The 24,731-nt window shown below is 40.2% G+C and overlaps 2 protein-coding genes and 1 long non-coding RNA gene across 5 annotated transcripts; 2 read left to right on the top strand and 1 right to left on the bottom strand.

The window, feature by feature from the left end:
• Positions 1 to 5,069: 5,069 nt before the first annotated feature.
• Positions 5,070 to 8,459, top strand: LOC117391688 (tubulin beta-4B chain-like). Its single transcript, XM_033989611.2, has 5 exons — positions 5,070 to 5,298; positions 5,847 to 5,955; positions 6,050 to 6,160; positions 6,445 to 6,689; positions 7,260 to 8,459. Exons 1-5 carry the CDS (start codon positions 5,242 to 5,244, stop codon positions 8,070 to 8,072), a joined length of 1,335 nt encoding a protein of 444 aa, XP_033845502.1. The 5' UTR covers positions 5,070 to 5,241; the 3' UTR covers positions 8,073 to 8,459.
• Positions 8,460 to 9,122: 663 nt separating this feature from the next.
• On the top strand, positions 9,123 to 17,637 carry dennd1c (DENN domain containing 1C). 3 transcript variants are annotated; one of them, XM_055223639.1, is made up of 23 exons: positions 9,123 to 9,289; positions 9,793 to 9,857; positions 10,287 to 10,330; positions 10,530 to 10,579; positions 10,747 to 10,866; positions 11,083 to 11,152; positions 11,226 to 11,306; positions 11,465 to 11,527; positions 12,521 to 12,574; positions 12,656 to 12,766; positions 13,030 to 13,130; positions 13,194 to 13,239; positions 13,354 to 13,455; positions 13,868 to 13,990; positions 14,686 to 14,787; positions 14,920 to 15,010; positions 15,075 to 15,115; positions 15,181 to 15,225; positions 15,291 to 15,338; positions 15,671 to 15,778; positions 15,937 to 16,019; positions 16,301 to 16,484; positions 16,826 to 17,558. In XM_055223639.1, exons 1-23 carry the CDS (start codon positions 9,273 to 9,275, stop codon positions 17,543 to 17,545), a joined length of 2,469 nt encoding a protein of 822 aa, XP_055079614.1. In that variant the 5' UTR covers positions 9,123 to 9,272; the 3' UTR covers positions 17,546 to 17,558. The 3 variants fall into 3 exon arrangements, with proteins under 3 accessions (XP_055079614.1, XP_055079629.1, XP_055079688.1); XM_055223654.1 differs by having other exon boundaries at positions 9,139 to 9,289; positions 11,474 to 11,527; positions 16,826 to 17,637; XM_055223713.1 differs by lacking the exon at positions 11,465 to 11,527 and having other exon boundaries at positions 9,139 to 9,289.
• A 228-nt stretch (positions 17,638 to 17,865) lies between these two features.
• LOC129456468 (uncharacterized) lies at positions 17,866 to 19,541 on the bottom strand. Its single transcript, XR_008648780.1, has 3 exons — positions 19,438 to 19,541; positions 18,936 to 19,066; positions 17,866 to 18,452 (listed from the first exon to the last, which is right to left on the bottom strand). It is a non-coding gene; the product is annotated as an uncharacterized LOC129456468 (long non-coding RNA).
• Positions 19,542 to 24,731: the final 5,190 nt, after the last annotated feature.

Here is a 24,731-nt window from a genome sequence, read left to right as displayed (position 1 = left end):
CGCTGCTAATCACAATATTGAAATGAGCTGTTTTTGTGTTGTTTTGTGCTGCTTTATAGAGCTTACCGTGATGCGTTCATTGACACTTTGACCCTTAATAATGACTGTTTATACATGAAGATAGAGTTAATTATTGTTGATCCGCCCACTGTGTGCGCTCCCACACAGCACTGCTCTTGATGTGCGGCTGTCAGCGTGCGCTTTACATCTCTCATATTCATTATTTATGTCTCCGTCGTAATCATGCAAAAACAGGCCGTGTCGTTATTGATATAATCAGATTTATAAACAACAAGTTGAAAGGAGTCAAAACATTTAACTTAATCATTTTATTAGCTCCACATCTCTATGGTAAGTAAACAATCATTTCAGTTATACATTTTGGTCTGGGGTGAGGATAATTTAAGTGTAATATACAGAGTGTATAGAGTGTACATGAGTGTAATATATGTAAATATATGTAATATATTACACACATGTACACATATATCTACATATATTTAATATATGTATCTGTGTATGTATATATATATATATATATATATATATATATATATATATATATATATATATATATATATATATATATATATATATATATATACGCACACACACAATGAAGTTTTAAGGCTGCGTGGCTCTTCTTATTTTATGGAAGCTTCTCTAAATTCTCAAATATCCTGTATTTTTGGTTCCCAGCTCTTATCATTTTTCCCTTGGTGTTTCTGCTGTTCGTGTCCTGCTGCTTTGATGCGTCGGAGCAGTCGCTGTGGGAACCTCCTCTTTAAAATGCACATATCATCCATCTTCTCATGAAGAAGTCCCTCCATGCTCATACGCACACATGTGCCTCTGACAGATGAATGTGCTTTGACAAACATGAGTTTTTATAAGAATTTTATATGTTTGTATTCAGGGCTATAATAAGTGCTAATGATCCTGAACTAAAGGCAGACAGAAAAAGTCAGTATGTGAAGGAAACAAAACAAAAGCCAGTCTCTATTAACTTTGTCGACTGTCTGCACCTTTAGTGATAAACAATTCTCAAATTTCCTGATGGCTCACACAGCTCAGGATTTATGGTGGTGACACACTGCACACATTAAATCACCCCTATTGTGATTGTGTCTGCTCTATACTTATTATCCATGACACCCGTGGATCATTATGTAACAATTTGCACATTTTAGATACATATATATTAATCTAAAATGACTTAATAATAGAAACAAGTCCGCTGACTTCTGCATTATAAGATGTGGTGCCCAATGGGAGCTGACGTAGCCATAAACATCATGACAACAAAGAGCCGTGCAGCTGTCGGCCCCTCCTATAGCTGCATATCACACTATTTGTACGAAAATGACTACACTACGACACCTAATCCTAGGCATTTGACTGATTAAGAAAATTAAATTGAAGAACGCAGTAAATGTGTACCGGTGGTGGTGAAAATGGGGGTGGATTGGCAAACTGAGTAGGTAAATTGTGAGGGGAAACAACTATAATATGGTTAAAAGCTCTGAAAAGGAAGTTTTTCAGCATAGGTCTGATTTAAAAAACAGTCATATAAGATATTCTATTGTCTGAAAACTCAAGAAAAAATACAAAAAATTTGAAATTTTTGATGGAGCCTGTGAGAAATACACGTGATGTAATGTTATCTGAGAGGACAGACATCAGCTCACCTGTTCTTCAGAAGAGCAGCGCTTCGGTTACTTATACTTGATATTAAGTTTTCATTTGCTGAGAAAAAGAGTGGTAGAAGTTTGTTTTATTAACATCATCCCTGAGCAGTGTGAGGCGTGTACGTGTTGAGTGACAGTGAAGGGTAACTGTGTTTGGCACTGTTGAAGCTATTATCTCTCTCTTGACGTTAAAACAGTTTATTCCACTGAAAACAGCCCCAGAATGTCTCTGTAAGTGGCAAAAACAGCAGGATTTAAAAAAGAAAGATGTGTCACAGTTGACAAATGTTCAGTGATTTTAAGTGGGGTCAATCCAGTTATACTTTTTCAGTTCTTTAAGTTTAGTTTGGTTCTTCTTTTCTCTACTCTTGTCACCCTACACTGGTGTGTATCACCCATTCACACACTGGTGATGTGTGTGTGAATGGGTGATGCCTTGAAGTTAGAAAAGTGCTATTTAAATATGACCATTTACCATATAGGAGAATAGGGGACTGAATGTTGATTACGATTTTAAGCAGAAAAATGTAAATTCTTATGTTAAGTATTGAGCGCAAATGAAAAGTAGTGAGCACTTAGTGACCCACTAATTCCCAAAGAAATCCTTCTAAAATGAAGTCATTGCTCTGTTCATTTAAGAGTCTTATTCAGGCAGATGTAATCAACATGGACCACTCCAAATCTTACCTTTCTGAAGAAATAATCCATTTGAATTTGCTGTAATAATTGTTCTAATGAGTGAATATACAGTGTGGGCACAGTATGGATTTATTTGGCTGTAGGCTGTGTCCAGATGCATCTGACTGAACATTACTATGACTCAGAGGCTGCCGCTTTAAGACACTGGAGCTGTTCAGGGCTTCAGAAATGTATATGGTTTTGTGAAGGTAATGAAAGACCAAACATTCCAGGCAAAGCACTAGCATCGCCATAGTGATAGACCAGTCACCAAAAAAGTTACACAGTGCACCTTAACCTTGGATTTACATAAGAATAATGTGCAATATACAGCTTTGAATGAAAAATCATGTTTAAGAGAAGGGACTTGTTTTTGTCCTTACAATATTTGATGTACTGTAAATCACTTTTTTGTTGAGTGAGATGTGTTGTTTGAATGACGTTATCATATGTAGACTGAATCCGCTTTTCAACTCACATTATAACATTTTTTTTAATCTTATATCTTACTAACATTCTCAACTGGCACCAATTAAAAAAGACAAAACAACAACAACAAAAACACTTCAGTCTACCATCATTTCAAAGTTTACATTTATTGTAGACATTGTGGCGATAGTACCAACGATGTCTGCTGTTGTTGAGACCTCAAGTGTAGGGATATTACACTGATATACATTCATTTCCTGGGCTTAAACTTAACCATTATTACTACTTGCCAAACCTTAACCTAAGTCCTAACGTTGCCCTAAATGAACCCATATGTTGACTTTAAACCATGTCGTTGATGTAATAGTGAAGACTTTACTTACATAGACCTGAATTTTGGTTTTCACAAAGCAAAAGATTCTCATGAATACCCTCCTAATTAACCCTAACCCGTTTTGAGTCTAATCTATCATGTAAATCAGTGGGCATTGTTTTTTTATGGTGCCTGGAATTAGGACAAATGTAGCCCAGCTCGTTACACTTCATTGCTGAGGCTGCGTGGGTTGGAAAGCATAAATAGATCTGAACAAAAGAAAAGAATGTATTTGTAATGTGAACACTATCATTCATCAAATATAAACCACGACAACAAAGTAAAAACAACTCTACTACCCTCTAGTAAACATTTTCTGTTACTACAACATCAGGAGAATTACCAAAGTGAAAACAGTCAATTAAAAATGGTCTTGCACTGCCCTCTAGTGGTGATATTTAACGTTCATAAAATGGTCTTGCACTGCCCTCTAGTGGTGATTTTTAACGTTCATAAAATGGTCTTGCACTGCCCTCTAGTGGTGATTTTTAACGTTCATAAAATGGTCTTACACTGCCCTCTAGTGGTGATTTTTAACGTTCATAAAAATGGTCTTACACTGCCCTCTAGTGGTGATTTTTAACGTTCATAAAAATGGTCTTACACTGCCCTCTAGTGGTCATTATGAACATTGGTGAAGTGAAGAAGTCCTGTTGCCTTTAATCTAATATTTTTTGTAACATTTTGACCATTATTCATACGACGTTACTGAAGAATGAAACACTGTTAGATTCTGTGTTGATCAACATTTTACTTTAGTGTGATTTGGTGATTTGATAAATATCCTATGTCTATATGATTCTGTAAACTCCCTGAAACCCAGATGCAAGTTTCTCTTACAAGTGTTTGAGAGTGGCTGCCTCCACTGACATGAGCAACATCACACACTTGAGATAAGGCTGTTGTTGTTGTGGAACAATATAAACCTGCTGAGCCTCATTTACTCTGAGTCACTCCAGAGACCTGTGCAAAACACAGGGGGCGCAATGGGACTTATTCCAGTGCAATGCTCCAATAGCATATTCTACACAAATTAGCTTCATTTTCTATGAATATTAATATATGACTTTACACCTTTCTTATAATGACGTTCCTAATGAGCTAATGGTGGCTGTCAGATTATGTCATCCTCATTATACATTAAATTTCCAAAAGAAATATTCATAATAAGTATACATAGCCTAGCCTACAAAAAAATCTTTCATAATAACAATGCTTCTCCAAACACCTAAAAAATATAGTCCTGTGTCTATGTAATTGTGTAAGCCACCTGAAACCCAGCTGCAAGTTTCCCTGGGGGTCCACCAAAGCAGACAGAGCCCTGTCTGCCCATACAAAAACTAGGCCACCAAATACAGTTATTAGTTAGTTGCCTTAAATAGTTAAAGCCTCAGTGAACCTCAGTGAAGAGGTGAGCCCTTACTACACATTATGAACGCATAGCTCATTATTCTAGATATTTCAGCAATAAAAAAAACAACTGATTGAATAGATGCTAGGCTATATAGCTGTTTAAGGCCATACTATGGAACATTCCATTCAAAATAACATCATCATGGACAAAGCCCTACCCTTCACCCAAAAAGTGTCTCTTTAAGTGACACACCTGCACTTCTCTAAGCAACTAACCGACTATGGCCTATGAAGATCAAACACACGCACACCTTTTCAAATGTACACAAAAAGGAGTCTGTGCACAAAGTTTTGTGTTTACATGTGGTCGACGCAATAATGGTGAGTTTGAGCATGACAAAACCCGGTCAAAGGGTAAAGAAAATCGTCCTGTTTGAGCCTCAGCCTCGCCGCCCCAGACACGGTGGTTACCAGTTGGGCCCGGTTTTAGTTGCCATAGAGATGACGTCATGCTGCAGCAGCTACAGTCTCTGCGCATGCGCGTTGTGTAGACAAGACGAGCAGCAGCCACAGCCTCAGCGCCACTCTCCTCCTCTTCGCCATTCAGCCTCAGCTTGAACCCCTCTGAGCCGGGACACGCAAACCGGACCAGCGCAGGACCAAACACCGAGCTTACAGCTTCACTTCAGACAAGGCTAAACCACACACCGCGACGACAACATGCGTGAGATCGTGCACCTGCAGGCCGGCCAGTGCGGGAACCAGATTGGAGCAAAGGTTTGTGAAAGGATATTACGCACCCGTTATAGCCTATAAAACCTGCTTCACGGGCAGGTTTGACGCAATTAAACACCAATAGTACTGTCTGAACGGGGATGGTGTCCCAGACAATCTCTAAATAGGTCACTGTAAAATGAAAGGTTGTGCAAGAATGTGATGCGCTCAAACAATGCCCTGGTCAAGGATGGGCGGTGGCACGGCGAGACATCCCTACTGTCCCCATCGTGTACTGGCTTTTAGACATCAGAGTGTGCGCAGCTGTGTCTTCTTTGTCTCTCCCGTGGGATCGATGCGCTTTTTGGCAAAAATGTGGGGGCGTCTGTGTGCATATGTCTGTGCGTGATTGAGAGAGGGGTGTGGCACCGAAAATACTGGAAAACCAGTTGCACGGTGACATCCTTATAAGCGCGTGATATGAATAAAAATACTGTATCTAAGGCTCGTCAACCAGAATACCCTATAATCTTCTCATGTGTTTTATAGTGTCTATTTTTAATTAATTTCCTTTGCTTTAATTCTTTACATTTTTGTGTTTGTGTGTGTAGTTTTGGGAGGTGATCAGTGATGAGCATGGCATTGACCCGACTGGAACCTATCATGGAGACAGTGATCTGCAGCTGGACCGTATCAATGTCTATTACAACGAAGCTTCAGGTGCAAACCCAGTATATTATAATAAATGTATACAATGCCCCATAATGACGCCTCACAGTTTTAAAAATAGTATCTTTTGCTTGATATATTTCAGGTGGGAAGTACGTGCCCAGGGCCATCCTTGTGGATTTGGAGCCTGGCACCATGGACTCAGTCCGCTCTGGCCCCTTTGGACAGATCTTCAGACCTGACAACTTTGTCTTTGGTAACTGAGAGATTTTTCCCCATTTTGCATCTTTTGAATTAATTAATGTATTATTTGTCAGTTAGCTTAGATACTTACTATGTCCTGCAGACTGTAGTAACTCTACATAACTTAAATTAGTGCAGCTAATGGCACAAAAAAAAGATTGATGTAAAGTAATGTGGAAAATGCAGAAACAGAATTGTCCAAAAATGTGAATAAGGTAAATCCACAAACCACAGGAGTTTTGAGTTGATCATCTGACCAGAATCTGACAGTAATTGTGATGAATCTATTGTGTCTAGGTCAGAGTGGTGCGGGGAACAACTGGGCCAAGGGTCACTACACAGAGGGAGCAGAGCTGGTGGACTCGGTGCTGGATGTAGTGAGGAAGGAGGCGGAGAGCTGCGACTGCCTGCAGGGTTTCCAGCTCACACACTCGCTCGGAGGGGGCACTGGCTCCGGGATGGGTACTCTACTCATCAGCAAGATCCGGGAGGAGTACCCTGACCGCATCATGAACACCTTCAGTGTGGTGCCTTCCCCCAAGGTAATCGACTCTAATCAGCTTCATTTATGAACGTGCACTATTGTCTGCAAGTCTTTGTGCCGGTGTCAAGCGTTGATTAAAGGGTAGTGTTAGTGATGGGCTGATTGGTACAAAATATCAATATACAATTCTGACTGAGGTATCACAAAGTATTGATTCTCATGCTTTTATCAATACTCACAATAATAATAATAATAATAATAATAATGTGTCATATATGTTGTTTATCTATTTTAGTTATCTGTAGACATATTTTTAGATCAGTTAAAGCTGAGGTGGAGACAACGATGCCAAGGTGAAATAAAACTCTTCACAGTAAATGTGTTTCTAGGCATTTTATTAGAAAACGCATTATTATTGGTATAAGATTGATATCCATACTTACCATTGTGTTACTTGGTATGTTAAGAGGACTTGATGAAAAAGAAATGTGAATCTCTGGCCATAGGGAAACAGTTGGTTTGCGATGGCAATCTGATATGAAAAGAGGCCTCGCCCGGCACTTGTTCACATTATTATAACTAATGCCATAGTAATTGCATGTAAAACCTTTGTGTTCTCATTCTGCAGGTGTCTGATACTGTGGTGGAGCCTTACAATGCCACTCTGTCTGTACATCAGTTGGTCGAAAACACAGATGAGACCTACTGCATAGACAACGAAGCTCTTTACGACATCTGCTTCCGTACTCTCAAACTGACCACACCCACTTACGGCGACCTCAACCACCTTGTTTCAGCCACCATGAGCGGGGTCACTACCTGTCTGCGTTTCCCTGGGCAACTCAATGCTGACTTGCGTAAACTAGCCGTCAACATGGTCCCCTTCCCACGTCTGCACTTCTTCATGCCCGGTTTTGCTCCTCTGACCAGCAGGGGGAGCCAGCAGTACCGCGCTCTGTCAGTACCTGAACTAACCCAGCAGATGTTCGATGCCAAAAACATGATGGCGGCTTGTGATCCCCGGCACGGTCGTTATCTCACCGTGGCTGCAGTTTTCCGCGGCCGCATGTCCATGAAGGAGGTTGATGAGCAAATGCTAAACGTGCAGAACAAGAACAGCAGCTACTTTGTTGAATGGATCCCCAACAATGTGAAGACTGCCGTGTGCGACATCCCTCCACGCGGTCTCAAAATGGCTGCCACCTTCATTGGCAACAGCACAGCCATTCAGGAGCTGTTCAAGCGTATCTCAGAGCAGTTCACCGCCATGTTCCGTCGTAAGGCTTTCCTCCACTGGTACACAGGCGAGGGCATGGATGAGATGGAGTTCACGGAGGCGGAGAGCAACATGAACGACTTGGTGTCCGAATACCAGCAGTACCAGGATGCCACAGCCGAGGAGGGCGAATTTGAGGAGGAAGGAGAAGAGGAAGGGGCCTAAGGCTGAAAATGTCATTCATTGTTTTATCAAGAGCACCCTTCACAACTTCATCCAAACATCACTGCCACTCCACTGACTTCTCTGACCTCCTTATTCTTTGCTCTTCTCTTCTGTTCTCTCTCTCTCCCTCCCTCTATCTATCTATCTATCTATCTATCTATCTTCTTACCTTCTATCTTGTGTCACTGTCAGAGAAGCCTTCACACTAAACCAGTTCTCATCTCAGTGCTGCTTAGAAATAGCTACATGGCTGTGCTTGTGGTCTTTTGTCAGTAGCTTTTTGATAATTGTTCCTTTTATCGTCACTTTCATATCTGGGTCAAAATAAAATCACATCTAAATGATGTTATTTGGCATTGATATTATCAAATAAATATGAAAATCTTATCTTAATGTGTCTGTGTTTTTTCCGTGCACTTAGTAAAACATTTTGCCGATAATATCTGTTACAAAAGAGTAAAACTAAAGCAAACAGAAGGAAAGACACATTTTAAAACATTTTATGCTTTCTCAGGTACACTTACTATTTAACTAGTACAGCATTGTTTTGCATTTTGTTAACTGTAAACTGCAATGTTGATCTAAAAGGCCTTACAAAAAGAAATGGGACTTCCATTCCACCATTAACTTCCCATAGTTAAAGCTCCACCATTACAAACAGAGGATTGTCCCAACATGACATTTGAACTCTTCGTTTTTCAAATAATTGCAACTAAGTACACAACAGTGGACTTGGACAGGGGGTAGGTGAAAACAGTCATTTTTTGAGCATCTCCAAAAATGTAACTTTCGACGTGCTTTTCCATCTGTTAACCAAAGGGGGATGCATGCTGTGGACCTACATACCAACATCACCAAAAATATAATATTAATAATGAATTTCAAAGTTATTGGTAAATACAATGTTTGAAACAGAAGGAGCATAAAAAGATTTGCCCTAACACACTTTTGTAGATTTAAAAACACACATGTATGACGCTAGAGGAAGAAGAGTGAAGTGAGAGGCCTCATGAAGAGTCACATTTGAGACAAAGCAGGAAGTGTGTAGCTGTCATTGCGGCGCTGATTTTGCACAGTGGAAGTGTCTGTGTCCTGACTCGGTGCTACATTCTAGTCATGAGATTTCTGTAGGACGCGAGCACCTCTTCCCTCCCTCTCCTCTGGTCCTACACATGGAGGCAAGCTGTGTGAGCCAGCAGCATGGGCTCAAGACTCAAGTAAGTTCATCAACACTAGCCATCATACTATTACTTTGTTTTTAGTATGTTCTTGTGGTTTTTATTACTTCCTCTTAGCTGCACAGGAAGCTCCTTTAAAATGTGTTCCTATCAATGTGTCTGTTTCTGTTTAATTTGTGTTTCTAATTTATTTAATAAGCCACATATTATTATTTGGAAGCTTCAATATTGTGTCATAGTTTCAGTGCAGGAAGTGGCACAATCAAAGCACAATCACATTTAAATTTTTCACATTGGACAATACTTTGCTTATAACATATGGCTGTGTAAAAAAACATTTTGACAACTTTATTATGTATAACCTATATTTGTGAAACTTAAATATTTAGTGAATCAGTTTTTATTACTGATTTAGGACAATTGACTTTATAATTTCAATTTTGAAGAAGCACTTAACACTCATGTGCAGACCAGCTTGACACAATTTGTTCTGAATTGGAAACTAACATTGTATAATGTTTGCTGATTGTTTTTGTTTAAAGGCAAAATCCTGAGCGGACTTTTTACTGGTTCTTTGAAGCTACTTGCCCAGTGGCCAGAGACAGAGGTGAGTGTCATAAAACATGAAGCAGATGTACCCATCTTCCCCACTGACCACAGCAGTGTGTTTAGTTTCCTTTTTGAAAAAGCCTATAGAAGCTATTGTGGTATCACGTGTTTGAAGATATCTCTCTATTTCACGAATGAACAACAAAAGTATATTTTCACTATATGTTAAAATGTTTTTTTTGAATTTCTGGAAACACTTTTTTTTTTTTTTTCATTTATACAACCAAGTTTTTGAGAACACAAACCCAACAAATTTAGCACTGTTCAATCAATGATACGGAGAAGTAGTGAAGTTCCTTCATTATATATCTGCATGTTTGGTGAATGTAGCTTCCTGTGGCATGATGTAGAAAACCACATAAAGTGGTATAGAGATGACCTTCTTTTTCTGTCTTTATAATACTACTTCCCCATTCTCTCAAAACAGATCCAGGTGTGCAGTTTATGTTCCCAGAAGACTTCACAGATGAGGTACTCCAAAGAATACTACCCTAGCTTACTAGTTTTAGTTTTAATTAAAAAGTAGGCATCAATAAGAGTGACCTAAAGAATAAAAAGGCTTTTTATAGACTTGTTGTGGGCCATTATCTCAGTACTGTTCAAATTTTGGTTAAGCTTGTTACGCTACTCAGCCTGCTCTAATACCATGAATATTTTCTTAATTTTGTAGGAGTCTTGCCAAACATTACCACGGTTTTGTTTCCCGTACGATATACAAAGGTGAGTTCAGGTAACGTACCTCAGTTTTGTCATTGTTGGCCTGACCCCAGGCCTGACCCCAGGCCTGACCCCCTCAGGCCTGACCCCAGGCCTGACCCCAGGTCTAACTCCAGGCCTGACCCAAGGCTTGACCCTTCCTCGATGGCGTGTGTGTCTTCTCCACACAGAGCCCGGGATGGTGTGGCAGTCCAGCACTTCACCTTCGCGCTCACGGACCTCGAAGGGTGTCAGCGCTTTGGATTTTGTCGACTTGCAAACACCTCACAGACCTGCCTCTGCATACTCAGGTACAGGTTTATACACACAGTCAACAAATGCATGAAAATGACACAAAAGAAGCAACTTGACCTGGGCCACACTGGCTTCTGTTTGAAAATGTTTGTTTGTATGTTTTACCAAAAAACGGCTTGAATGAGCAGTGAAATGTCTTCACTCCTACAACTCCGTTTTTGTCCAGACAGATTGACAGATTTTACTTTTGGCTTTTACTTTGTATGTTTTAGTTATCTTCCCTGGTTTGAAGTCTTTTACAAACTCCTTAACAACCTGTCAGATTACTTCTCCAAAGGACAAGTGAGGAATTATTAATACAAAACATTATCATCTATACTCCAAACCGCTGTAACTTATTGTTTGTTGTGCACAGATCAACGAGGCGAGGGCTCTGCTGGGTGAGCTCTACAAGCAGCCTGTCTCACTGGTGCCTGGATCAGTCACTCTCAGCATGGTAAGTCTTTAGTTTAACGGAAGTATCTTATTTATCAATTTTATCCTGTTATTTCAGTGAGCTGGAATGCTAAGGGAGAGGAACTGAAGAGATCTAAATGATATCGCGTATTTATAACAGTTGATTAAAGCAGATTAAATCTTGTGTTTTTCTCTGAGGGAGAACAGGTGTTGGTCAGTGAGGTGTCCCACAGTGTGGGGCACCCAGAGGCTCCTGAGGGGGTGAGTTCAACTCAGGATTTACAGATCCAGACTAATCCTTCTGGAAACTAACCCAAAACGGCTGACTCTTACCCTCTAATTACTCACTGCAAGTTCACATTGATCATTTTGTGTCTATGAATCAGACTTCAACTTTCTTTCTTTTCTCTTCCGTGGACTTTGTCACTTCTAATCATTCATCTACAGTATTTCTAAACTGCACAGTTTGTGTCATGACCAGCAGACCGCATGTGAAAAGAAGGAGCTCATTGGTCTCTGTCGGTTTCTGTTCTGTTGTAGAAGAACAGGCGCAGAGGCTCGGAAATCGTTCTGTAGATTTTTATTGTACAGTCGGGTTAAAGGCAGCGTACAGCAAAATTCAAAGCAGAATCAAATGCACTTTTTGTAAGCAATGTATTATATTTGTATATTGTTCACATCACCTGTAACTTACTTGACATTTCTCTCACCTCAGAGTTTGGTCTTCACTCACTTAATCCACAGAGAAACACAGTGTTTGTGCTATGTTTCCTTTCCTGTTTGTTCCACAAAACAGCCATATTTGGGACCCTTATTTGCTAATCCCCCTGTCAATCACCATCTGAACTGCATCTTTGTTAAGTTTTGAAGTAGTGTGCATTCTGGATCCCAGACAATTTAATGTGTAAAGATTTAACTGAATATGTGTAAAGAATTAACCTGCTGAGCTCTTTTATGATTAGAATTAGAGAACTTGAAGATGTACAAATATGTTGATATTATTCTCTCCACCTCTACAGTATATTTTAAAAAGCAGTCAAAAGAAAAAAGAGTGCTGCACTGGCAAAAGGCAATGACCCATTTGGTCAGATCTGGTTAAGAGATGAGTGTCTGTAGTTCAAACTGATGAAGGGTTTGTGAACGCTGGTCATGTAGTCTTGGTCATGGCTGGTCATGTAGTTTGTATCTGCGCTGATGATATATGAAAATGTCTTTTTTGAGCTGTGAATGATCTAATGGCTTATATTTGTGTAGGTTCCTTACTTCATTGCTCCAGACCCCAGAAGTCTTCCCTCTATACCTGAGAGCGTGAGTTTATGACTATGCTCCTTCTGTCACTCTGTCATAATGAGGTCCAAATCAAGTGTGTCTCTTTTCCTGATTTAACAGAGGAACTTGACTGAGCTCATTGTAGCTGTTGATGTTGGGAATCTTCTGCAGCTCTATGCCAACATGCTGTTTGAGAGACGTATCCTGATCTTTGCCAGCAAACTCAGCACAGTAAAGTCACAGATTTACCTTTATCTATCTGTTATCAAAAGTCTTATCTAGTACACAAAGATGACTGTGAATTTAGCAGCTATTGTTTTAGCCCCATTTAAACTACCCTCAGGGCACCAGCAGAGGACAATGCAGTCTTGGGCACTCTGTGTGCTTATAAATCTTATTATTTTAATAGAGGCACTTTATTTTAAGCTTTTAAACCTGAAATAGCAATGGCATCCTGAACAATAGTGTAATCTTACCTTTCTTATATTGTTTAGCTGACATCTTGCGTACATGCTTTGAGCGCTGTGCTCTATCCTATGTACTGGCAACATATCTTCATCCCTGTTCTTCCCCCACACTTGCTGGATTACTGCTGGTAAGGCATTCAACTTTGTATTTGTGTGGTTCTCTGTTTTTCTAAACAACCTTCTGATTGCAGTGCCCCAATGCCATACCTTATAGGGGTCCATACCAGTCTGTCAGAGGTAAGATACACAAAACATGGTACACTGTACCATGTTTTGTGGGCACTGTGGTGCAGTAAGGGGCAATCACATTTTTTACAGATAGCTCTCCTGACTATGTTTTTTTAATGACAGAAAGTGAAGGGTCGTGGCTTGGAAGAAGTCGTTATTCTGAATGTGGATACAAACACATTGGAAACTCCCTTTGATGACTTTAAGAGGATACCCCATGATGTGGTAATAATCAGGGAATGTGGGCCAATAGCTTGTATTCACATGATGTCATAATATACATTGCCCTTAGTTTAAAAATGAGGAGAGTAGCAAAGAATGGTGTCACAAGGTTATATTTATTTATTCATTCATTAAATCAAAACAAATGACAATGACTGGACAGTCAGTTTGAAGAACCTCATATGGCATTGTTTTGGCCCCAAGATATAGTAACCTTTCTGTTTGGATGTTTCTATCAAAAGCCATGCCACTCCCATAGAGTTATATTGGCCCCTGACTGTTCTTCATCTGAGATTATGACATCATTAGAGTTTAGAGCATGAACGCTGCCCATTCATATGCAACAACAGATATCTGGGGTTGAATGAACTCCCTCTGACCCGGAGTGTGTGTGTGTGTGTGTGTGTGTGCGCAGATGTCCCAGCTGAAGACGACTCTGAAGAGGCAGGCTGTGTCTCCGGGTTGTGGGGTCTCCAGGGCCTTTTTAAGGGCTCAGGCGCTGCTGTTTGGAGGATACAGAGAGGCACTATGCACACAGGTCAGACACAAAATCCCCCTGAACAATGACAGCTTTGTTTCTATAACATATTACACAGGGGACAAATTATGTACTATGGTTTTCGGTTAGCAGCTGATCCAACTGATTCATGCATGTTTGAGTTATCCTGTGTTGCCCTGCATTTGGGCTTGAGTGCTCAGTAAATTCCTGTTTTCACCTACCCCTACCCTGTGCTCATATTCTTGTATTTAGTTAGTTCAGACTCAAAGATGTAGTGTATAATGTAACTTAGCATGTGATGTAGTATGTAAAGTAATGTAATGTATCCATTTTTCAGCAGTAACAACATGTTCATGAAAGTCTGCTGCTTGCTACACTAATGCCATTTCAATTCTGCAGTATTCAACAGGAAGTCAACAGTTATTTATATTACTAAGCCATATTAGATCATTATTGAGGCAAAATGTAAACTCATGATCTACATAGGCTATAGTTTAATACTAAATACCACAAAAAAGGATCATATGTCTTCTTATGTGTGAGTTGATGAGTTTCAACATAATTTATAGTTTATAGGTGACATTTTGAGGACATTTGACCATAATAGTATTTTGTTACTTGCTATGGCAACAGTGCAAATTTTAAATCATGCTGAAGCCCATAGACTTGATTTTTGCAATATTAAAACTTTGTAGCTTTAACATATTCTTGTGCATTGTATTTAAAACTTCCAGGATGGTGAATTGACTTTTAACAAAGAGCTTTTTCTGGATCACAAGTCCAACAATATGAGGCAGTTCCTTCAAGGTGCAGCACATTTGCAGTTCTTCAAACAGGTAAGTAATATTTATAGGCTTATGTCTACTGCCCTCTACTGGTAACAAACCACACATACACAATCCCATCATGTGGGATTTGTTATATGACATAATTTCATGGGCTGTTATGCTGTCACATTTTGTTTTTAGTTCATTGACAGCCGCTTGGAAATTCTAAACAAAGGGCAGGAGCCTGATGACCTTTTTGAGGAAGAGATTGAAAACTGTGAAGCATCTCCAGGTTTGCTTTTGTCATAGGTTTTCTACAGCATTATTCTGTATTTCATCACTTGTGTGTGTTACAGGGAAATCCAGGTCTTATCAGCAGTTAGTTGGAAATATAAGGGTGAGTCTCTGAAAACACCACTTGTTTGTTTTAAAATTACGGTAAAGTGGTTGTGTGTTCTACAGAAGGGAGGGGGAGCACTGATTCTCAATGTGAAGTCAAACATGAAGGTACATAAGTAACAGAATGACTGTGTTCCTGTATGCCAATAACACAGTATTTGAATTCTTTACAGGCCAAAGGTCTCACCAGATCTGGACTGAAAAATTTGTTGATCCATAAGGTAAAAGTATTTCATGTACTTCAGGCACTGGGCATAACATTTTGATCACTGATAGGTGCAGTGACAAAAAATGTAAAAATGGATATACAGTAGGCAATAGTAAGCAGAATGTGCATTAATTGGAGGTAGTTTGTTCAAATATAATTGTACTCACAAAACTGCTCAGCAAAGGTTTCAATAAAAACAGTGGTGACACATGGAGTGAGACATGGCCGAGTCAAGACAAGATGTCAGAAAGCACAAATGTGTTAGTGGTGGTCTTAGTGTTTTGCCTGATTGGTTTTAAGGAGTATAGTTAAAGTCTAGTGTCCCTAAATGTGCTGTTATGGCAGAGCCACAGTGAAGTGGCCAGTCTGCAGAGGGGAGGATCTGTGTCCCACCGCCGCACCCCGTCTGATGGCCCTCAGGCCCGACTGGCAGCCACTCAACATTTTGGAAAAGTATGTTTACACTAAATGCTCTCATTTATGTTTATCATGAATACAAGCTAATCTATTGTGTCCATCGACTTTTTGCTGCATGCTTTGCTGCTCTTTAATCTTTTGTGTGGCCCTGTTACATTGTTTGGCTTTACATTATCACTGTTTCCCCATGTCAGTCACGTCCAAATCGACCCATTCACAAGTATAGGGTTCTTAGAGATGAAGAAAACATAGACGATACCCATGGAACTTGGGAAAGGTGAACACAAACAACAGGACTTATGTTATTTTAGTTAAACATTTAACTTCCTTATTTTATCAACAGTAAATAGATTTTAGTTCCCATAATAACATCCAATCATTTATTTTCCAAAGCCCTGTGTACCCAGGTTATCTCTTTGAAAACATGGTATCAAAGATGTGCACGATGCACCCTAAAGGCAATAGTTATTTACTTTCTTACACCCATCCACACAGAGGCGACACTGTCCCAAGCGTTCTTGTTTGTGCCTTTGTGGATGTGTTTTTTGCTTGTGTCAGGGTTGAGTTAAAACATGACGACGAAGAAGAGGAGGACGAACTGCTGTGCGACCCAGAGGAGATGGACCTTCTTGGGGAGATCTTTGACACTCTCAGCTCCAGGACCTGCCATGAACGTGGGATGCTCTACGGCACCCGCAGCCTTGACCTGTTTGGGCCTGACAGCCATGATTTCATCACTAAGGTACAGCCACATAATGTCTTTATACACACACAGAACCAGGAAAATTTTATTATTATATTTATTTTTGTATTATTTTTATTTTATAAGAGTTCAGTCAATCAACCAGTCCACCAGCAGATGACTATTTCAGATCAAAGTAGACAGAGCACAATTCAGTTTTAATAAATAAGTAATGAGCAAGAAAATGTATGTTAATTATCATATTTTTCTGTCCATCTCAAACTTTGTAATTTATGAGGAACTAAAACAAACAAAAGCGCACGAGGCAGGGAAGAGATAACTCCAGTCATTTTAATTAAATAAATCTTATGTTGTTCATTGCTTTCATCTTTGTATTTCAGCGCAGCCTTGTCAACCCAAGCCAGGAGAGCCTTTGCATTAGTGTCACTGGCAGTCTGCACAGCTGGCACCTGGAGACCGCAGAGGAGCTGTCAGACTTTACGCAGGAAAGTGATCAATTCAATCTGGAAAAATCTAAAATGGAGGAGGAAGAGGAGGAGACATCAACGAGTGCACATGAGGACCTTCACAACAGCCTACAAGACGAGGCAAAACAAGTAGATAACAACAACGATGACAATTTAGCTCAGAAAATGAAGGTAAATGGAGCAGATGTTGACAAAGATTGTGAGGCAAAAAAATATGAAAATATGCATGTGGCAGAAAAAGACTTGAGCGACGGCAAAGAACAACTGATACAAACTAAAGAAAACCAAACTATTGAAAATGATCAGGAGTTTGAACAAAACCAGAAAACTGACAAATGTGTGGACCACCAAGAGTCCAGCCTGTCCCATGAAGGTGTCATTGAGGGCCCCAAACAAATCGAACCAAAAACCCACCCGATCCAGACTACCCCCCCTCCACCCAAAGTGCTCTCTGCAGCAGCCAGGTTCCAGTGTCACTCCCGTGTCCAAGGACCGGATTTAAAGTCTAGGATGAAAACTTTAGTAGAAACTGGTGGACATTTACCTTGGAGGGAAAGTCAGTCAGACACAGAGGAGGAAAAGGATCTGCCACCCGTTAGGGTGTCTGAACTTAAGAAAAGGTTTGAAACTTAATGACATTTGTTTAGAAGATTTTTTTTCAGCCCAGCTCAGCTTTATTGGACAGGACAGATTTTAAGTGTGAAACGGGGGTGAAGAGTTGGGAAAGACGTTAAGTCACTTGATGGAGTTGGAAATTCTGTGCCACTGCCAGTGCTATGTCATCATTTTCTAAAATAAAGATAGCCTGCTGCATTGGCCTGTTTTTGGCATCTTCATGTTTTAGTTCAACTTTGTCTAAGGTATAATTATGATCATAAGATAAAGCCAGTGCTGTGATGGAGGTAGAAGAAATTTTTAACAATACAATTATAAATATTGAGAAATGATTTTATTACTTGGACCAAAATCATTATGGTCAACTTAATTTCTCCTCAACCAATATCAAGAAATCTCACATGTAAATACTCAATAAATCTATTATTTATGTAACATGCAAAATAGTTTTTCATCTAATCTATGTATAAAAAGGTGCTTCACAGTCGTAATCCTTCATATTGGCACATAGTGAAATACTCTAAACAATATAAAAAAAACATTATTGTGAACAAACGTCTATACAACACAAAACATATACATCAAACTGAGTGCAGTGGAAGAAGGCACTTCATCCAATCCAGTGAAATCCATCATTGGGGAGTGAGTACCCATAAATATACTTAATACATTTGAAGAGTCAAAGTAGAAGGGTAGAGGTTAAATGAGTCTTTCCTCTTTAGGCAGTGGTAGAGGTAGCCCAGGTTTTTCAGGACAGTTTGGTCCCGTCTGTTTCCGCTCTTCTGCGCTGGGCCGATACGTTCCCTCCATCCTCCTTTTCTTCCTGATCAGGCACATGAGCAGCAGTAAGCCCAGTGAGAGCAGAGACACGACGGTGTACAGCAGAGCGGACACAGATGCTGGGGTCAACTCCTGCACTGCCATGCTGAAAAAGTATAGTGAAATATATTTTAAAAAGAAATGGTAATGATCTTTAAGTATTGACAGCAGTGCAAGTTGAATCTTTTATGCAGGTCACAACATTGAATGATTGTCCTTACATCGTTTTAAAAGGGGCATTATGTAACTTTTAAGATGAATGGTCCAAAACCTAGCTGTTGTTTTACCTTGAATGTTGGCATAAAACGTATTCTGCCCCAACCCAAAAACATGTAAAACAATAAAGTGTACATTAACTTTGACCATCCATCTTCATAAAAACAAGCTGTGACACCATCAAAAACAAGCCACCAAATTTTGCCAATAAAATGCCCACAATTGAATAGATGCAAGATTTTAACATTTATATACAGTGGAACAATCCAGGCAAAGCAATATCCATGAGACAAGTGGGTGGCATACCCTCCACCAGAAAAGTGCAACTTTAAATTACCTTCATAAACAAATGACCCTCCTAATAAAAACTTACCTTCGTGATAAATGGATCAGCTCCCAGTCTCACATAAAGACCCCTGGCTTCCACACAAAGAGGCAGCTGTTTCTGTTATCAGTGCTGCAGGGTTAATGAATGGGTTTAATGCACACAGACAAGTCAGGCATCTGCAGAACAGAAGAAATTAAGACTGAAGAAGCATTATTTGAGACAATTAAAAAGTTGCACTTTTTGTTTTTTCCAAACACAGTACATTGACATGTGTGGTATAGGGTTAAATCCCCATTTCTCATGTTAAACTATTTAAACTACATTTCCTGTTTACAATAGGCTCACATCGTCACACACACCGCTCTGTGCCGATGTCTGGACGGCTGTGTGGAGGAATGCCACAGGTCCTGTTACACCTGTTCAGCAGGTGACTTCCTTATTCGTTTAAGGCGACAACTTGTCCAAAACAAAACGTAAATAGACGTGGAATAAATAGTTAAACAAGTTTATATAAAATAAACCCAAAGTTAATAAAGGTCTGTCTTACCTGTGTGATCCCGGGTCCTCGCGTTAATGCGGTGTAACATGACACACCTTTCACGCCAACAGAGACGTCTCCTCCAGCTCCCACGCTCACGCTCGCGCTCACCTGCTGTCGTGCGTAAATTAAGTCACGTGTCACCATGGCACCAATCAGAGGCATCGAGTGCTCCTCCTCTTGCGTGCAAATTGACTTTTTCAGGCCCAAATAAAAAATGCTCTTGAAATGTCAGCAGGATGGTTTCAAATTCAATTAAACTTTCTTCAGTTTAATTGAACACACACGATACTAACTTGAAATGAACTGAAGTTAATTCATAATTTTATAGTAGTAGTAGTAGTTGTAGTGGTAATTGTGAAAAATATACAAATATAATACAGTGCTTACAAAACGTTCAGTTTCCCACAAAACTGTCATTTATTGTCATCACAGAAAGCTCACACATAACGTTACATTTTGGCCAAGGTCACATTTCGCACTTCTTCACAATAGCTTCTTTGATACAGAGTGCGTAACACCCACTCTGGGATGAGTTAAAACAGTGGTCCCCAACCACCGGACCGGGGACCGGTACCGGGCCGTGACGCATTTGCTACCGGGCCGTACAAAAACAGTAAATAGTTTATCAGCGACCGCATCTTGTCTGATGTAACTTTCGGCCGTCCCTCATGACGCGCTAATAAGCTCGTCCGTAGTGTTGTGAGGTGTGTGTCTAGCTCCTATGTGCTTTAGTTCAGTGTGGTGCGTTAGCGTGAGTGTGAGGTGACGTGCGCGTGCATGTGGCGCATGGTGTGGTTCAACCCGCGGAGAAGCACGAGTGTGAGAGTGTGTGAGTCTACAGATGCACTTGGACAAAGACAGAGTGTGAGTTAGAGCAGAAGTGATGCGTTATTACAGTGCAGTACAGATAATAAAGCCAACAACTCTTGAGCAACACACTGGGGTGGTCTTTGAGCTCGCGCCACACTCCAAACAACTTTGAGGTTGAGAACAGGGAGGCAAGTTTATTATATCTGTGATAGATTTGCTCTTGTCTCCGCGATGACGTATCACGTATAATGGGCTCGACACACGGGGAGAGACTAACGACAGCGAGCAGCGACACTCACCGCAGAGGCTTTAAAATCAAACACACGGGCAGAGACAAACTGCAGCGACGTCGCGCTCTGTTCCAGAGCAGATCACGAGCCTCCTACTCGTCTGATTGGCTGTTTATTTGGAGGGAATTTTGAGGTTAAAAGCGGTAGATGGGGAAAAAGACGCTAAAATGAAATCTCGTAAAGTTTTGCTTCATTTGACTAAAATATTACAATTGGTTCCACTCTACAAAACCAAAAAAAAAAAAAAAGCGATCCTGGGTCCACCCTATTCTGCAGCTAATTCTGTTTAATGTAAAAACCTTAAATAAATATATTTTTTAATGTTGAATCAGTACATTTGGTTATTAGCCTCCATAAATTTATCTGAATTAACAAATTTGCGCATGTTAACTTACCACTCACATTCACCCTGGCACCAACGAGTTCCCAGGCAGCTGCTTTTTTGATATACTTCGGAAGTCTCTTTGAGATATGTCAAAAAGAATTGGGAAATCCGACACCGTGAGTATAATTTTCTCCTCCATGATGTTTCTGAAGTGGACAGTGCATTGGCTCGTCAATCAAACTCTCGCTGATTGGCTGTTGTGCAGGCGACAGCGATAAAAGTAGAAAATTTTTCAACTTTCATTAGTCGCGTCGCAGGCCCGCGTGTGCACGTCCACATGCACGAGCGCGAGGTTTCACGTGCACGACTTTCGCTTGTCGCGGAGGTGAGAGAGACGAGCGATTTTCGCAGTGTCGCACAGAGACCATTGAAAATAAATGGAGAGCGAGCGACGTCGCTCCCGTGTGTCGAGCCCATAACGCATCAGACACGTCGCTCAAAATTAGAGCCACAAGCGAGTGAAAATGAGCCAAAACAAAAGTCCTTGGAGAGTTTTTAACAAAGGGAAAAGACTAACTGAGGAACCAGAAGAGGAGACTACGACCTCCAAGAAAAAGAAAGCTAAATTTAACAGACACCAGGAGTCCTACTTAAAATCTGGGTTTGTCGCTACAGGTGACTCACGCGCAGAGTCCGCTGTGCGTAATATGCGGAGAAAAGCAAATGAGGCAATGAAATCTTCAAAACTGCTTTGGCACATGGAGACTAAGCACCTGGGATTAAAAGATAAGATTTAGAGAAGGAAAGAAGCGACAAGCGCAGGGCTCACACTGATGCAGCGGTTTGGTGAGTTGTATTTTTTATGCACTTAACTTATTTTTGCCATATTTATCTGCCACGCGTAGAAGGCGTGAATATAAAACCTGCATTGTTCCGGTCCGTGGTGCAAAAAAGGTTGGGGACCACTGAGTTAAAACACTGGTGTAATCTTAGATGGTTGGACTCTGCATTTGATTCTGCTTTGAATTTTGCTGTACGCTGCCTTTAACCTGACTGTAAAATAAAAATCTACAGAACGATTCCCGAGCCTCCGCGCCTGTTCTTCTACAACAGAGAAACTGTGATGGCAATAAATGACACTGTTTTGTGGGAAACAGAACGTTTTGTAAGCACTGTATCATATTTGTATATTGTTCACATAGTAGTAGTAGTGGTGGTAGTAGTAGTAGAAGTAGTAGTAGTAGTAGTAGTAGTAGTAGTAGTAGTAGTGGTAGTAGTAGTAGTAGTAGTAGTAATAGTAGTAGTAGTGGTAGTAGTAGTAGTGGTAGTAGTAGTAGTAGTAGTAGTAGTAGTGGTAGTAGTAGTGGTGGTAGTAGTAGTAGTAGTAGTGGTAGTAGTAGTAGTGGTGGTAGTAGTGGTAGTAGTGGTAGTAGTAGTGGTAGTAGTAGTAGTAGTAGTAGTAGTAGTAGTAGTAGTAGTGGTGGTAGTGGTAGTGGTAGTAGTAGTAGTAGTGGTAGTAGTAGTAGTAGTGGTAGTGGTAGCAGTAGTAGTAGTAGTAGTAGTAGTAGTAGTAGTAGTAGTAGTAGTAATAGTAGTGGTGGTGGTAGTAGCAGTACTAAAATAATAATAATGGCACTTGTAATGCGCTTTTCAAAATGCTACACTATAGTCATTATTCATTTATTTCCACACTTGGTGATGGTAAGCTACTATTGTAGCCACAGCTGCCCTGGGGCAGACTGACGGGAGCGAGGCTGCCAATCTGCGCCATCGGTCCCTCCGACCACCACCTATCATTCGAGCCGCATCACCAATGGTAAGATGAGCCCATGAGGGAGCACTGAAATGAAATGAACCACACATATAAATTTAAAAATGTAATTGAAGACACATTGCACTGTCTTTAGTAATATATGTGTCAAAATAGACAAATAGATTAATAATTAATGTAACACTTGAATGGCTGCACCTCTTACAGTTTATGTGTCAGAGAAAAAAATAGAGGTTGCATGGACTACATGGACTAAAAATACCCATGTGAAGAAGTTTGAGTTTATTATGTTCACTGTTCAGTAATATAAGTAAATAAAATACATCAATTGTATGAGCCAAAATTGTCTCAGACGTAGGCCAACACATCTGACCCCTTTATGACTAAAAATAAAAACTGAAATAAATATTTCAGAGCCAGATAAAGTTTTATTTGATGAGTTATTTTCTTTCTGCTGCGATTCACTGTTAATCTGATCTGGAGTCAGACCAACACTCCGGATTCCCAGTGCACTTTCTCTGTCAGAGATTAAAACTGACCCAGGATCAGTACCAAACGGCCCTGTGATTGGACACGTGGAGACTTTGCATGTTTGATTCAAAGTAATGGTACTTACTGTTTCTGTCTCCTTTATCCTCCTCCACAAAGCTCAAAACCCCCAAAACTGGCTCACAACTGAACAGTCACAACAACTCAGAGCAAACAACTGTCCCTTTTACACAACAGACTGTGGCCAAACAGCATTTACCAAACGCACAGATATCAGATATAACATTACAAACATGTACAGGCCATATCACAGCGTTACAGCAGAGGAAAGAGTAAATACTTAGATTACTTGTTACTTTTAAAAATAACGCTGTTACTAATGTTGTTATACTTAAATGGTGTTATTCCCAGTGAGCAGAGAGCAATTTATGACCTGTAATAGCTGATGATTGAGAAACTTTAGTGATCTTATCGATCTGTGCACTGTAGAGTGATCAGACAGGCCGCTTCGCTTTTGACAGAACTTGAATGAGGCTAAATATACTTAAAAGTGACTGACAGAGCAGAGGTTTTCAGAGAGAATGTGAGGTGTAGTGTGGAGTAGAGCACTGTTATGTATGCGCCCTATGGCCTCTGGGCTAGTAAAGCTGCAGGATGGTGTGTTTCACTCAGTCACACTCAGCCCGTTTCTGGAGGGGGGCCAAAGGGGTGATGGGGCTCTTGCCAAGGGGGGCCGTGTTAAAATACAGATTGGGCAGTTAGATGCAGCTGTACATAATAACAATGTGTGTATGTATAAGAAACAGATAAAATAAAAAATGGGAGATGTTCTCAAGTTGCTGGCACCAAAGTTTTTATGTGTTCAGCCAAGTGTCTTTGTTGCCTGGTCATGTTTGCTTTGCCTTCAGCAAACACAAATAATCAAGTACCAGGACTAGTTAAATGTCCGGCTTAATTATTACATACGTGGGATTTTACAGATTTAGTTCATGGCCCATTTTCAGTATAAAATATATATAAGATAAGATAAGATAAGATAAGATAAGATAAGATATGCCTTTATTAGTCCCACAGTGGGGAAATTCCAGTATTGCACTGCACAGTTAAAGAACAGAAGGAAAGTGGTACATGCAATAAAACAAAGGGGTGCAGGGGGTGAGACTCATGGCCCAGCATAGAAATGACCTTAGCCAGGATCCTCCTGTCCCCCACCTCCTGCACTGAGTCCAGAGGACAGCCCAGGACGGAGCTGGAGACTTCTTGATGACTATATATATATATATATATATATAGATAGATAGATAGATAGATAGATAGATATAGATATAGATATAGATATAGATATAGATGTAGATAATAGATAATAGATAGATAGATAGATAGATAGATAGATAGATAGATAGATAGATAGATAGATAGATAGATAGATAGATAGATAGATAGATGGTTAGAGGCTAAAATCAAGTGAGCCAACGGTCAGAGGCCCAGAGAGGTGCGATGAAAATACAAGTACCCAACAGCCAGAAGCCCGTACTTGAAGCACTGGAAACTGCCAAACAAAGGCTTCAAGCCTTGGCCAGCCGCCTAAAGAGATACACACAGGATAATGAAGCCA

Source organism: Periophthalmus magnuspinnatus, chromosome 1 (assembly GCF_009829125.3).
Source record: "Periophthalmus magnuspinnatus isolate fPerMag1 chromosome 1, fPerMag1.2.pri, whole genome shotgun sequence".
Taxonomy (NCBI): domain Eukaryota; kingdom Metazoa; phylum Chordata; class Actinopteri; order Gobiiformes; family Gobiidae; genus Periophthalmus; species Periophthalmus magnuspinnatus.
This window is presented reverse-complemented; position numbering and strand designations above follow the sequence as displayed.

Coding starts and splice junctions, on each gene's coding strand:
- LOC117391688 (XM_033989611.2), top strand. CDS start 5,242: ATGCGTGAGATCGTGCACCTGCAGGCCGGCCAGTGCGGGAACCAGATT. Junction 5,299..5,846: donor GGAACCAGATTGGAGCAAAG/GTTTGTGAAAGG, acceptor TTGTGTGTGTAG/TTTTGGGAGGTGATCAGTGA. Junction 6,161..6,444: donor ACCTGACAACTTTGTCTTTG/GTAACTGAGAGA, acceptor TATTGTGTCTAG/GTCAGAGTGGTGCGGGGAAC.
- dennd1c (XM_055223639.1), top strand. Junction 13,131..13,193: donor CACTTGCTGGATTACTGCTG/GTAAGGCATTCA, acceptor TTCTGATTGCAG/TGCCCCAATGCCATACCTTA. Junction 15,011..15,074: donor AAACTGTGAAGCATCTCCAG/GTTTGCTTTTGT, acceptor TGTGTGTTACAG/GGAAATCCAGGTCTTATCAG.